Genomic DNA, 14834 nt, shown 5'->3' on the forward strand with positions numbered 1-14834 from the left:
AAATTTTAAATGTTTAATGTGTACATAATTAAATTGAATATTAATTATATATTCCATGTCAAACCAAAAAGTGGGGGATTACAGCATAATCACATATTTTCTTTAACTTGTGCAAAGTTATTAAAGATCTTGAAATCAATAATAAAGATACATTTTCTTTCTATCACTAGGGTTCGAAGTCACAATTCTCATATGTGTGTTTCCTTTTACCACAAGAATTATTAAGAGCTCCAAAAATTAGGGAGCCATTGCTCACACAGCGAAACTGCTTCTTCCTCTCCTCTAACCTGCAGCTCCCACACAGCCCAAATCTGCTCCAAAGGGCTGGGGGATCCAGGGCAGATTTGGGGACGGGGGGGGGGGTAGATGGTAAACCAGAAGATTTATGTTGCATAAGCACAGGGCCGTCTTAAACAAATTCGGTGCAAAGATCCCTCCGGCGCCCCCCCTTTCCCAGAGTTGACCCTTTCTTTAGGGCTAGAGGAGGCGGGCAGTGGCTGGAGGGCGGCTCTCCAGTGGGGAAGAGGCGGAGGTTGGCCGCAGTGCCTCCTGGCTCAGCTGGCTACTTTGTGCTGCAGTGACCATGGCAGGCAGCACACCGTGCGCCGCTCCCGCCAAGCATCAGCTCGGTTTTTTCCCTTTTAACGTTCTGGCACCCCGCAGAATTTGGCACCTGCAGGCTAAAAGGGAAAAAACCGAGCCGATGATCAGTGGGAGCGGCACACAAACCCTCGCTCACTCAGCACGCTCGTTCGGTGTTCCCCGGACTCTTGCCTGGCGCCCTCCAGAACTTGGTGCCCTGCGCCACTAGCCTTAATGGGTAAGACGGGCCTGCATAAGCACATGAATATAACTGGATTATACCCATAGTGCACTGTGTCCTACAATTAGCAGAAATTCAGAGTAACTGACAGCCAAACATTCAGGAAATTTCCAGGTTTTCCCTTCAGTGATGGTCTTCACATAGGATTTGGCTCCCCCTGCTGCTTCAAGATGGGAAATGCTGAACTTCAGAAATAGTCTTGGAGGACAGCATTAATATACAGTAATGGGCATAATGGTGGGGTGGAAAGAACCAGTGGAACATAGTTCTTTCTGGATATCAGACATGCATAGGCTATTGTCATTGGCATCTCCACTTTCAGAAGCAAAGTGAGGTGTGGGATGGGCTGGCTGGGGGCCGGCTCACTTAAGGGGCATTTCCCCCCTTCCCCCACCATAAAGCATTATAAAACTCAATAAATAAGCAGAAATCTACAGGTGCACAGTCTTCTCTTTGTGTCTCATATACGTATGTGTATGTGTATACACACACACACACACACACACACACGCACACACACACACACACACACACACACACACACATATATATAAATTTCCCCCCAGTAGTATTTATACTACTGGGGAAATACGTTTTTATATAGGTGCTTTGTAAAACTAAAAAAAAAGGAAACCTGCAACTCACAGAGGGCACATGTCGTCTGCTGTTATTTCTGTTACAAAGGTAAGATGTGGTACCAAAAGAGGTTCATTTATCCCTCCGATGTCCATTGCAGTTTGGAAGGTATGAGCTGAATCCAAGCATCCCTAGAAATCAATATTTGTATTTTCATTGCACCCAATATATTATTTCAAACAAACCACAATATCTGCATTCCAATTAAAAAACCTGGTGTAATAAGCTTAGACTGGCATGTATGAGATAGAGTACTCTTCAATTCTGAATTTACACTGTATATAAAATATTCATAAGGTCAACCAGATTTCTACAATAAGCGCCAGAAATTAACTGAGCACAAACCAACAGGGAACAGTGCTAATCACAGCCATTTTCCTATGGCACAATGATTTACTATTCTGCAACTCCTTCAACTTAAGAACCTTCTGTCTTCTTCCAGCTGCTGAAAATTTGTTTGATAAATCAGTATATCTTTCGTCTCTTGGAGCATTTTCATTCTCTTCTGATATGTTGCCTTCGAATTCATCAAGTTCTGAGATATATGTCAGCCTTATTCAAAGATGGGGAGAAAACAATGAAACCTCTACATTTAGGCTCAAATGTTATCTGACATTTGGTTGTACGATTCCTCTCCCTTTTTCATGTGAAGAGGATATAACTGGAGAAAGGAAGTGCTTAACCACTTTGCTACCTCTTTCACCCATCACTCTTCTCACACCCAATTATAGCCCTCCAGTGCTCTGCCTCTGCAGCTATTATCTGAGTTTTGTTCCTTTGAAAGGAAATCTTTGGAGGTCCACTGCATTTTGTAATATTTGAGTTTATTTACAAATATACAGGTTAAGCTTAGATGGAGGCACACAGCCTAAGCCAGGCTTCTTCAACCTCGGCACTCCAGCTGTTTTTGGCCTACAACTCCCATGCTCCCTAGCTAGCAGGACCAGTGGTCAGGGATGCTGGGAATTGTAGTCTCAAAACATCTGGAGGGCCGAGGTTGAGGAAGCCTGGCCTAAGCTTTCCAACAAAATATACTGCCCTACATCACACCCTCAGAGAAACATACTCCTTGATCTCCAAATATTGTTAGTTTACTGAGCACACAAAATCCTGCTTTTTGTCTTTTTAGATTTTAGATTAATTTTTAGAGATTTTAAAGATATCAAGCTGTTTATCAGTACATATAAACAAACTGCGATAAATTCCATTTCTTCTCTTTGAGAAACACAAACACACAAGGACTAGATTAAATCTTTCTGAAGAATTAAAAATCATATATGAAAGATAATCATTACCACTTACTTTTGAAATTGCAGCCTGACAGTAGAACTAACAAATCCTTGCTGTCTCCGTAGAGATTTTATTTGTTTCCATACTTTCATAATACTCTGTATTAAGCATTTATCTCTTTGGTGTTCTATATCATGTAATATTCTGGTATTTCTTGTATTTTATAATGCAAAACAGGAAAAAAAACCTGAGCACAAACTTAAAATTCCATTTAATTATTTGCAGTTGTTAAACTAAAATCTAAAATCATGACATAAATTGTACATTCGTTACCCCTGCGATTAACGTATTTTATAAATATAGTTACACACTGCCCCAGTTTCCAAGCAGTGAGAGATTCTAGGGGTTCCAGCACTTTGCCCAGAATTTGGTTTGCTTGGAATGAAGGTCAACAGAGACTGTGGCATCTTTAGGATAGATGGTTTTATTTCCACATATATACAACTTAAGCTCACTTCATATCTGTGTCTCCTGCTTCCAGCTCATAGGCAAGAGGATGCCAATGCTCTCCTACGCAAGAGAGTGGGTGGGTAGGGGAAATCCCACCCATTTGTTGTATGGCACAGAGCAACTTCTTTGGTTATGCTAATCATGGTGCTTAACAAGCCAGACGAAGTCATTACCTTAATAAAGGAATTGGTTTGGCAAGCCTGTACATTTCTATCCGCACAGATGCAGGAGCCCGAGAATTGGAAGGGATTCATGGTACCATTCAGATTGACACCCACCAAACTACCCACTAATGCTACCCACTTCCAAGAAAAAGAGGTCTGGGCCTAGACCTACAACTAAATAACAGAATAACAATTTACATGTATCTGCATCTGGTACTTTCACAGTACATAGTTTCCACTGTATGCTGAAGATGCACTCCTTTACCTGGGCTTTGACACCCAAGATATATATTTACAGCACCCACCCTATTCCTGGAACTGCAACTTGCTTTAACTGTTTTGAATTTTACATTTTTATAACTTACCCTGGGATCTGATGCTGAAGGGTGGGTAACAAATTGAAATGATGATGATGTTTGTTTTTCATTTTATTTCATAGAATTTATTTTCTACTTGATGGGGGTGGGACAATGTGGTTAAAACCTCAAAGCAGCTTAATCAGTTGCCTCAGGGAATTGATTTTGAGTCAATGCAGATTACTCACTATTTTCAATTTTGCACTCTTGGAAATCAGCACTGACCAAAGCAGTATATACCTATAGCACAGTCAATTCCTCCTCCTGCCCCATCTTAAATAGGTACCTTATTTGTGATCTGTAATCCTTCAAAGTTTTCGTACTTAGCTCACTTGTTTTTAAGTTACTTTCCAGTAATTTTGTGGAATTTATTAATGCTTTGAGCTGTAATTAAAAATAATTTATTTAAAATGCATTAATTCTTTTATTAGCAAATAACTTCATGTGATATTTTGTTAAAATTATTAATATTTTAAAATGAAATACTTTAAAATTATTAATATTTTAAAATGAAAGTGTCACACTCTACAGGACAATATCCTTTCTGGATATTTAGGGTTGTTGGTTTTTTCCTGCCCTGATATGCATCACTTTGCATTCATTTACATGGATTTACATTTGCCATTTTACTGCCCATTCTGTCAGAATGAAGACACCAAGTCTTCAAGCTGTGACATCCTGAAGTCTTAAAGCCTTTTACATCATACCTTATAACTAAAACTGTAAGAGAAAGCATTTTCTTACTTTTTCAGATAGCAAGAGAGTAACGTTTTGCTGCTGCCGTTGTTGAAAGCAGTCATAAAGGTCAAGCAACCTGGCAGCCAGTACTTGTTCACAGTTGAAAAAAAAATGATGGCTAAACACAATACTTGATATGTTAAGATCCAGTTGATAAATTTTGCTCTGTTCCTCTGACTTAGTTATGATGCAGTTTTCCAGCTGAGGTTGCATTGCCTGTGTTTAAAAAAAAAGTAAATTTGAGGAGAAGCAACAAGTTTTTCAGAGTTGAATATGGTTTAAATGAGGAATTACTTCATCTGGCATACATGTTTTTGGCTCTGATAGGTAGTTTTTGCTTTGTTTTCTAGGTTTTCACAACATTAAAAAAAAACTGAATAACCTCCTTGACCAGAGATAACAGTGGAGAAAAATGTGTGTAAGTCTACACTGTGGAAAGTGATGCTTCTCTCGTATCAATTGACTCTCCTAAAAACTATTTCTGTCTTAATTCTTGGTTACTAAACTAACTCTTACTCTTATTTAGTCCTTTTGAGTTGCTATATGATTCAGCCTTAAATATATGTACAGTGGTACCTCGGGTTAAGAACTTAATTCATTCTGGAGGTCTGTTCTTAACCTGAAGCACCACTTTAGCTAATGGGGCTTCCTGCTGCCACTGTGCCGGTGGCGTGCAATTTCTGTTTTCATCCTGAAACAAAGTTCTTAATCCGAGGTAATATTTCTGGGTTAGCGGAGTCTGTAACCTGAAGCATATGTAACCTGAAGCATATGTAACCCGAGGTACCACTGTTCAAGAATTTATCACATCTACAAAAATATAAGGTGTTTTTTACATGAGAGCATAAATATTACATACCGTATGTAAAAAGGCATGATAAACATACCTACACCCCAAATCAAAGGTGTTTATTCTAAGTCACTCTGGTGACTATTAGTCTTACTTCAGATAAACTAAACATTTTTAATATTAATTTTATCGCATTAATATCCTAAATTTCTTTCATCATAGCACCCAAGACATAGCACCCAAGTATGTGTGATTTCCAGACACTTGTGCACTAATGAGACCCTACCTATGAACAAGGTGGTGTGCTTTCAGACCATTATTTAACTTCATGTGTGTTTCATTCCTTAGCAAACTAATTTATAGAAATCACTAGATTTATAGAATTTTATTTGATCACTAGATTTTAAGTGTACTGTATGTATATAAAATGAATGAAGTACATTAAAATATTTTAGCTAAAACATAAGATATTATATATTACTGTTAATATTAGCTCAAATATATTAATTCCATTTTAGTAGTACACTGCACAACTCCTAGTGCAGTAGAGAGCTTCCTCAACTTTCATTAGTTGTAAAGATGTGAATGAACAATTCCATCTAAAATATACTCCCAGCCCTACATAGTATTTCTAGCCTGGGAATATAAAACATTTCATAGCAAAATAATAGTCTTAAAAAGGAAGTGTTTTTGTTTTTTAAAGTGGAAAAAAGAAACAAACCTTCCTGTATGTTGTCTTTAATTGTGGGTCAATCTCAGAAGGAAAAAACACTCTGTAGTAACTTGATGGTTTGATTGGAGAAGGCAATGACATTATTTCTCCGCTTTCTTCAAACCAGTTTTTCCCCTTAATAAATATGATTCAGAAGCACAAACAACATTAAGCAAGTCATCTGCTTTTTAAACATATTATTTAGGTAACAGAAGTTTTTAGAAACTAAGCAGCACATTTACCCCATCTTGCTGAAGAAGACGGTTTTCCATTTTGTAGTATGTATTCCTAGATACACGAGGCTTTCTTGGAATATAAAATCCTTCATCTTCTAGGAATCGTGGTGCCATATTGTCTGGCAATTTACAGCTCTGTATAACTGAGAACAATTATTATGAAGTTAGGGTGACATATAGGTAGAATGTAAATTATTGAATTAATTTATCCTCTTCTTTTTGTTGGTCAGATATTTAAATCTGATCCAGAAAAGTACAACAGTAACACAAAACAAACTGCTTAACCACCTACGCCAAATATAGCAAATTTTAAAATGAGCCCTCTCTTTCACTAAATTTTGCTCTTCTCTCTAATCCTTCCTTCTCTCTCAGAACAGTTGATACTGAAACGTGTCCTGTTCTGGTCCTGCAGATAAGCTCATGTAGCAAGGCAGGTCTATTATCACAGCACCAAGCAGAGCTCCTAGCAAACAACTTGCTTTGACAAGGACTGAAAGTGTTCCAGGACCTTTAGAGTTTCTGCCTCTAGCCCACCTCTCTTAAACTCTGCCCACTTTTGAAGAACTAGTCTCTTAATGGGCTAACCTGAAAACAGGCACTTTCCATGCATTCCATGGCCTCTTACCTGGTGAGGGGTGGCAGTCATTTCTGCATTTGTACCAGAAAATGAACAAGATCAGACTATCTGCAGCCTACTGTGCATTTGTGTGTTCACATGCACATTTGTAAGATCTAAGTCACTCATATTTTGCAACATACATTACCCGGGGAAGTGCTTGGCAGAAAAAGTTGTTGATCCCATTGCTTTTGCTTATCGAGATTACTGCATTCACACTCAGGAGGCTTTACTTCAAGCAGTTCTGGTAGTAGTAGTTCTCTCACATGATCAAGCAAAGGAGCTTGTTCATTTAAGCCACAGACATTTTGAAGGCTGTCATTTATAGATTTCTGTTAATCATAATAAAAAATAAGTGTGATAGAAATATAGAGAGCGATGGGACAGATACCAACAGAAAGCAATCTACATAAACATGTTGGAATAGATATAGGTAATTTCCAGAGAAATTGCTTTATATTTTTATGAGTCCAATATGTTTTATGTAGTGCTGTAACACCATTATTAGGACCAGTTTTCTCACTTCTTTCTAATCTTTCAATAGGTCCTAATAAAGGAAGCACCTTATTGTTACCCTTTGATATGGATAAACATTGATAGCTACAATTTTTGTTATATTTTACTGTTTTCATTGGAATTAGAAAACTCATACTTCAACTTTCAGTTTTAATGAACAGTATCCAAGTATGAAGAATTAAGTGATTCCTTAATACAGTACCTGGATCACTATTTTGTATCTCTATGAAAATAGGCATTTTCCACAAATACTTCAGAAATGAAGTATCACCAATACTGCTTACATTCAGAATGTGCAAGCATTTCAGTGCATGGTCTAGTCCGGGGTAGTCAACCTTTTTATACCTACCGCCCACTAATGCACCTTTCTTGATAATAAAATTTCCTTACCGCCCAGCGGTGCTGGGTGGAAGGAGAATTCAGCTTGTGCCATAGAATTCCCTACCGCCCACCTAGAATCCTGAAACCCCCACTAGTGGGCAGTAGGGACCAGGTTGACAACCCCTGGTCTAGTCCATAGGTGTGGGGAAACTGGCAGTACCTCTCTGATCTTGTTGAAAAACAAATATACAGGGTCTGGTGCTTTGTGTAGCCTAAATACCTAATCTCTCCCAGTGTCTCTGCTTAAACAAATATCAGTGTATTTCCCTCCAGCAACAAAGCAAGTGAAAGAAATGCATAGTGATTTCATCCAAAATGCTGTCTTCCTCACTCTCATTCACTTGAAAACAAAATAAACTTCTGTATTCATTTTCTATAGCTTCTCACATATTTGTTCTAAGGACTCTGATAAAGACACAGGGCCATGCCAAATATGGTTCCATGCCACCCCAATCTCCAAGCAGTGAGAGTCTCCAGGGATTGTGTGCTTGCTTGGGCTCAATTTCCTTGTAAAGAAGGTCAGTAGAGACTGTGGTGTCTTTAAGCTATATGGTTTTATTTGCATACATATAACTTGAGCACAGGACAGAGAGGCTCACAGCAGTAATGTCTTGCTTCTCCATTAGCCACAGCTTTGGATTCAGAACACAGCAAGACATGTTTTTGTCCCTAGCTCTCAAAGCATCTCTCTCCTTCCAGCTCACTCACAAGCAATCTCCAGCCCAGCCCATATTATTGCTCATTTTGGCACTTTCTCACCTATATACAACTAATTGCAACCCAGCTCATCCCTTTGAAGTAATCAACAGAGCATTAAAGTGGCCAACTGTTCTTTGCAACACTCGAAAGTGTAAGAAAAGTCTGTGAAAAAGTTAAATATTTTAAAGAAAGCTCCAGTTCCACGACAATTGTTTATAAATATAAGTCAAATACTTATTTGGATCATGGTCAAATATATCTAGGAAATCTATGGTACAAGGTACTTTGAAAAAAGAAAATGAATGAAATGATTCTTTTTCTTTTGTTTAAGGCTATATAGTTATTTTGTATATAAGTTTAGGGCCACTGAAGAAAACTTTTGAATAGCTTATTTCATAATTTTCCTTTGTTAACAGAGAAAGTGAATTAACTGTAGCTATAAACAACTTCAAATACTAGACATCTATTTGACAGAAGACTTTCAAGTCACTCCAACATCATAATGCAACAGAAAAGAATGCACTTTGTATGAAGAGAAGAATAGCAGTACCTGGTCAATGACCTGATCAGTTTCTTTCAGCTTTGAGTAATCTTCAAAAGTTGATGTAAAAAATATAAAACCCTCATCAAAGGAGACTTCATTCTAAGATTTAAAATTTGGTGAATAATTATCAGTCAGTAGTGCTAAATACTGGGTAGCCTTCTCTTTCTCCAGAAACTTAATTTTCCTTTATTATCCTTTATTATATTCATTGACAACATCACCATGTAACCTAGCACTGAGGCTGTTTACTCCCTCCCTCCTTCTCATATTCAGTCTTCTCACCAAGTCAAGTCACATGTTCTTATATAAAAACCCACCAATTCATCTCTATCTTTCTCAACTTAAATTTTGGTTCATCATCTTCTCATTCCCACCCTGTCTAATGAAACATTTTCCTCTTAGGCCTTCCCTTATAATGCCTTAGTTCACACACCTCTGCCCATAGCTTTGTTGCCAAAATCATTTTCCTTCTTCATCATTCATATCTTAGCACTCTGAATGTAGAGGGGAGACAGCATATGCCAATCTTTCTGTAAACAAAGGTAATTCCTATCTCTCAGTCTTCGCCAGCTGACCTTCAACTTCAACTTAAAACACCTCTAGATCATGTTGCTTAAGAGGGAGCGGGGTGCTTCTTTGGCTTTTCTCAAATTTGTGCCACAGCAAGAAGAAGCTCTAGATTACAGAGCTATCAGAGAGATATTTTTTTTTTTAGAGGAACAAGTAGCAAGCATCTCCCTCTTGCTTCTCCCCTCCCCACCTCTCTGATACCGAGATTCTTGAATATGCACCGTACATTTAATGCACACACGCCTCCACCCCCCAAAGAATCCTGGGAAATGTAGTTTATACCTCACAGAGCTACAACTCTCAGCACTCCTAAAAATGTCAGTTCCCAGGATCCTTTTTTGAGGGGATGGAGATGTGTTTTTTAAAAAAGCAGTGAGAAGAGATTCAAGACTGAATGATACCCATCTTCTTGATGGCACAGGTGTTTTCTATATGTAATGGCAGGAGTAACCAGAATCACACATTCTACAAAAATATGCTCATATTAGAATTTGTTGCACCAAATTGAATATAAAAAGCAATGGTGCAGCTTATCAGTGTTGGCAGCAATTTTACAAATATTTTATTACCTCAGTGCTCACTTCAGAGTTGTGTTGGTATTCTTTAGTATCAGAGTAGGGTTTGTCGCAAGATTTTTCTTCTTGTTCAGCCTAAAACAAAGGATATTTTAGTGTGCTTCTTGTAATTTTAAAAACACAGAGAAAACAAGAACTGAGATAAAATGCAGGCTTTCCATATTCAGCACTTAACTTCTTTTTTCTGATGGGCTCCAATTGGTGTGGGAGAAATGATGAGTCTTTTAAATTGGTTGAACTTACCGCCTTTTATAGAATCATACATACAATAAGTTACATGTTTCATTTGAATGCTAAATCAAAATTCAATTAAAACTATTTACCTTAACAGTTCTCAACTTCCCTCTCACTCTATCCCGTAATACTTCAGTTAATCTACTTTGTTTTTCTTCTACAGCCACAGCTATTATAAAAAGCACAGACATTTGAAACACACTTTGCAATAAAATACTTGAATATTATCGGAATGTATTTTGCAGTACTATTCATATAGACAATTTTGGATTCTCAAGGAAATGACAATAATCCAGTAGGTTTTTCAAAGTTTGTGAAGGATTTAGATTAATTATTCTTTATTTGAGTCATACATTCACATTTCAAGCACACTCCTTAAAGTGCAAATTATAAATGAAAGTGCATTTAGTTCACTGCACAAGAAAAATGCAGAAAACACATGATTTCAAGTTGCAACATCTGCACAAAAAGTTGACAAGAATCTAAAATTAGAATATTCTAATTCTAGCACATCAGAATATTCTGTATTATTTTTTATCAACTGCTAATATTATTACAGTACTTTAGAATAGAATGAAAACAGGAAAAGGTCATATGCAGGTTTGACGTTTGAATAACATCTAAATTTAATCTGAGCCACATTTGTGGAAATGCCCTTGAACTTCATTGTGATATATTACAACTTGGTAAGGAGTAAAAACATTGAGCTACCTTCCTGTGGATTTTGGTCCAGGGTTTCTTTTTGTTTTCTATCAACATGTATGTCATCTTCAGTTTGCTACATTAAACAATTTACCAAAAGAGAAAAGTTGCAATGAAATGATCAAACTATTCCCTCACATTTTTATTCATTTTTTCAGCTGTATACATCATATACCATCACCCCATCCAAAATGTTTACTAGTGTGCAACCTACAAAAACTTCAAGTTGTGATGAAGGCAAGGTTTATGCCATCATTCAGATAGTAAATGGAATAAACAAAGAAGAATGATCTTCATATTAGAAACAAAATAACATTTAGAGTTGGTCAACATGCTATAAACATTTAATTCTCCAAGATACAAGACGTCCCATGTGTTCAACAAATGTATCTATATGTATAACGGAGTTCTCAAAAGCTCATTTCCATTTTAGTTCCTCTTGTTCAGCGGCGTAGCTAGCCGCTTGGGTGCCAAGTGCAGCACGCGTGTCCTGAAGCTGGGGATGGAGCGAGCCGCCCATGGGAGTGCATGGAGCCTCTCCGCCACCTCCCCCTCAGCTGTAGGGCGGCTGAGGGAGAGGTGGAGGGCAGACGCAAGTCCCACACTGCGATTTCAGGCAGTGCGGAGCCTGCAGGCCCCAAGCCACTACATCACTCCCAGGAGAGACACGTGTCTTGGGCATGCTGCAGGCCCCGCGGTAAGTGCTGGCCCCCGCGGTGTGGCGCCCAGTGCCAGCTGTTTTGTTATGTTCATTGACTGAACTAAAAAGTTTCATGAGCCCATTTAAACAAACAAACAAACAAAAACGCCTCATATTTTTGTCATTTTGTCACCCCCCCCCCCAGTGATGACACCTGGGGCAGATCCATACCCCCCTTCCTCTGCCATGGCTCTTATTGTATTTAGAACTTCTAAAGTGGCCTTTTGAGAGATTCTGAAGGACTAAAGGAAAACAGAGAAAGGCCCCCAAAGCCCTTGAGTGCTCCGCCAATGAGTCTTTGAAGTGAATGCAAAACCAAATATTACAATATGAAATGATTACAAAAACAGGAACCTTAGTTGAAGTGCCTCACTTCATAATGTCTAATACTAGCTTTCCAACCTGGTGTTTCCCTCCAGGTGCTCTGGACTACAGCTCCCATGATCCCTGACCATTGATCACACTGGCTAGTAAGAATGATGGAAATTGTAGTCCAAAACATCTGGAGGTATCAGGTTGAAGAAAGCTAGTCTAGAGCAACTTACCCTGATGTCATTATATCTTCACCCATACGTGCAATAAAATGGCACTGCGCAGTTAAGATTTCACTTTCAAGATAAAACTGATTTGGGGGAAAATACATTTTCCATGAAAGCTCTGTAGAGAAGAGATTATTTTTTTAAAAATTTAAAAAGCAAATGCTTTCCCAACTCTTGCTTCAGTAAATGTTTTGCACGCTATGTGATGGGGTAAAACGTACCTTTCTTCTGACACTTCTTTTCTGTAAAGATTTACTTTTCCTTGCAATTCTTTCCTGAACCTTTTCTTTCTGGATAATAAAAAAGAAAACTATCTAAAATCATAATCTATATGATACACAACTTCATAAACAAATGTAAATAAAAGCGTGATGTTGCATAGAAGGATGAAGTCAATTTTAGGGAACTCCTTCCTAACTGAACCTTTGACACCTACTGAATATTTTTTTTTTACTCCACCAAGCATTTCAATCCAAGTCAGATGTTATAGATTTAACTTTTTTTTTTTACTTTTTATATTGTATTATTGTAAACTGTTTGTATTATTGTAAACTGACTATCATAGTCAAGTGGTAAATAAATAAATAAGAGGGACTACATGTAGATGCATAATTTGGGAACTAAATCTCACTAGCCAAGTTATCTTCTTACACTAAATAACCTCAGGCTTTTCAATAAATTTCAGTACCATGACATGCTGCCTTTAAAAATATTTGATTATACTGTATTGTTAAGGTTAGGCTTCTTGCAACGTAGGGATGTTCACTATAACAATTTTGTTTGTCGTTATAAATAACAATAACAATTAATTTCAGGATTTTTATAAATAATTTTTATTAAAGATTTTCTTGGGTTACAAAAGTACGTGCATTGCCTCTATTTGCAGGTTGTAGAGTCTTTTCTACAAATCTGTTACATTTGATGTGAGACATTAATGTAGTATACTGTATGAAGTTGGGGGAGAAGAGAGGCGGGGATAGAGAGTGCAGGGAAGGGGAAGTGGTAAACTAACATAGTGTATGTGTGAGGTTGTTGCATTAATAAATTTCAGTTTTAATAAGTAAGCAACCACACCCTCACCTCCAAAGAGGCATCTGCTTGCCTGGGATTTTAACCATTAGGGAAATATCCAGAAAACAGAATAAAGTGTTGCATGAATGCAGCCATAATTTATATGTATTTGTTTTTAAAATACACTTAAGTCTATTATCTACAGGAGTATTATAAGAAATTCAGAATAGCCATATTAATTGTTAATTGCAGTACATTCTTGGGGTATAATAATAAACATATGCCTGTTATTATGATCACTATCTTATCTAGAATAAAAAAAACTGATCAACAAATCTAATTATTAGGGCATTGTAGCTGGGTAATAATGTAAACATTTAAAAATAGTCTTCATAGCTTGCCTTTGTTTTTCTATCCAGTAGTATTCCTAATTCTTTGTCAGGATCCATTTTATATAAAAACTGGATTCAGTTGGTCATCAAGGAAACTGGGAAAGAATATGCAGAATATTAAAATGTAAAAACCAGTCCATCTTTATTCCATTCCACATATTTGTGTCTGTCACAGCTCATCTTATTCTTTTGCCTAGTACAGAATGTTTCTGTGCCAGTACTGCTCATTCATTGAGTGCAGAGTGTAGAATGCAGAAGAAGCGTGTGCCGATGTGCTTACAGAAGCTGTGTGTGACCTGGAACATTCCAAGTCAACCACATCTCATATACCAAGCACACTTGAGTGGCAGCTGTCAATCCCCTGGCAGGCCACATTTGACGGCTTGTGAGTTCTATGAAATAGCTGTGCAGGCCTGTTACAGCGACTAAGCAATGAAAGCAATATTGTTTCAAGTGGCTGCCACAAGATAACAATGGAATGCAAACAAATCTAAGAAATAAGCACCCAACTTGAGAAGTGGGTGCATTACTACCAGCAAGTTCTGACTGAGAATAGCAGTTTTGCTTCTGGATTGCTAATAAGCATGGTCCAGAAGTTTAGAACCAGAAAGTCCTAAGTTCTTAGAATCGCAGAACTGTATCTGTTATCTGGAAGGGACCAGCAAGGATAATCTAGTCCTGCAATGCAGGAATCTCTCACTCAACAGGAGGCTCAACCCCCCCCCCAAAAAAAAAACAACAACATGGAGAGTCTCATGCTCTACTGAGTTATCCTAGAAAATGCAGTAAGACAAAATCTTATTCTTCCTCTTTTTTGCCGCTAGGCACGCACCCACCTCGTCAAAAACTTAAACTCCTTCTCCCCACCCCCATTCCTGACTAGCTGGACCGTTTCCTCCTGAGGTGAGCTAGAAGGGAGAGAACCGTCTCCTCAGCCGGCCGAGTCCCAGCTCCATTTAGGGTGAGGCAAAGTGAAACGGCAAACCGCTCTGAAGCAGAGAGACGGTCCTCTCCCGCCCTGGCTATAACCGTAGCCTTTCTACCGTTAGCGAAACCAGCACGCGCACCGCCTCCCTCCATCCCGCCCCGCTCGTCATCCAGCCAGAAAATGAAGCGTCCTCCCCTAAAACGGCCAACAGAGGGCCCCTCTCTGAGCATGC

At 38.2% G+C, this 14834-nt stretch overlaps 1 protein-coding gene across 8 annotated transcripts in view; it reads right to left on the minus strand.

Annotated features, from left to right (window-relative positions):
- The window catches only part of CC2D2B (coiled-coil and C2 domain containing 2B), a 39961-nt gene that overhangs the window by 24440 nt on the left and 687 nt on the right, over window positions 1–14834 (minus strand). For 4 of the 8 annotated variants that reach the window (XM_083616123.1, XM_083616124.1, XM_083616125.1 and 1 more), the window contains exons 1-15: window positions 14573–14709; window positions 13684–13769; window positions 12493–12561; window positions 11042–11108; window positions 10420–10499; window positions 10091–10171; window positions 8958–9050; window positions 6960–7143; window positions 6202–6338; window positions 5969–6094; window positions 4464–4673; window positions 4006–4103; window positions 2762–2902; window positions 1885–2011; window positions 1469–1590 (exon numbers count right to left, since the gene is read on the minus strand). In XM_083616123.1, coding sequence (XP_083472249.1) covers window positions 1469–1590; window positions 1885–2011; window positions 2762–2902; window positions 4006–4103; window positions 4464–4673; window positions 5969–6094; window positions 6202–6338; window positions 6960–7143; window positions 8958–9050; window positions 10091–10171; window positions 10420–10499; window positions 11042–11108; window positions 12493–12561; window positions 13684–13731 — 1583 coding nt within the window. In that variant the 5' untranslated portion in view covers window positions 13732–13769; window positions 14573–14709. Of the gene's footprint in view, window positions 1–1468; window positions 1591–1884; window positions 2012–2761; window positions 2903–4005; window positions 4104–4463; window positions 4674–5968; window positions 6095–6201; window positions 6339–6959; window positions 7144–8957; window positions 9051–10090; window positions 10172–10419; window positions 10500–11041; window positions 11109–12492; window positions 12562–13683; window positions 13770–14510; window positions 14828–14834 lie in introns of those variants that run through there. The other 4 variants (XR_014548740.1, XR_014548741.1, XM_083616122.1 and 1 more) reach the window with 4 other exon arrangements.

The sequence above is a fragment of the Podarcis filfolensis genome (assembly GCF_964270895.1).
Source record: "Podarcis filfolensis genome assembly, chromosome: 5".
In the NCBI taxonomy this organism is placed as follows: Eukaryota; Metazoa; Chordata; class Lepidosauria; order Squamata; family Lacertidae; genus Podarcis; species Podarcis filfolensis.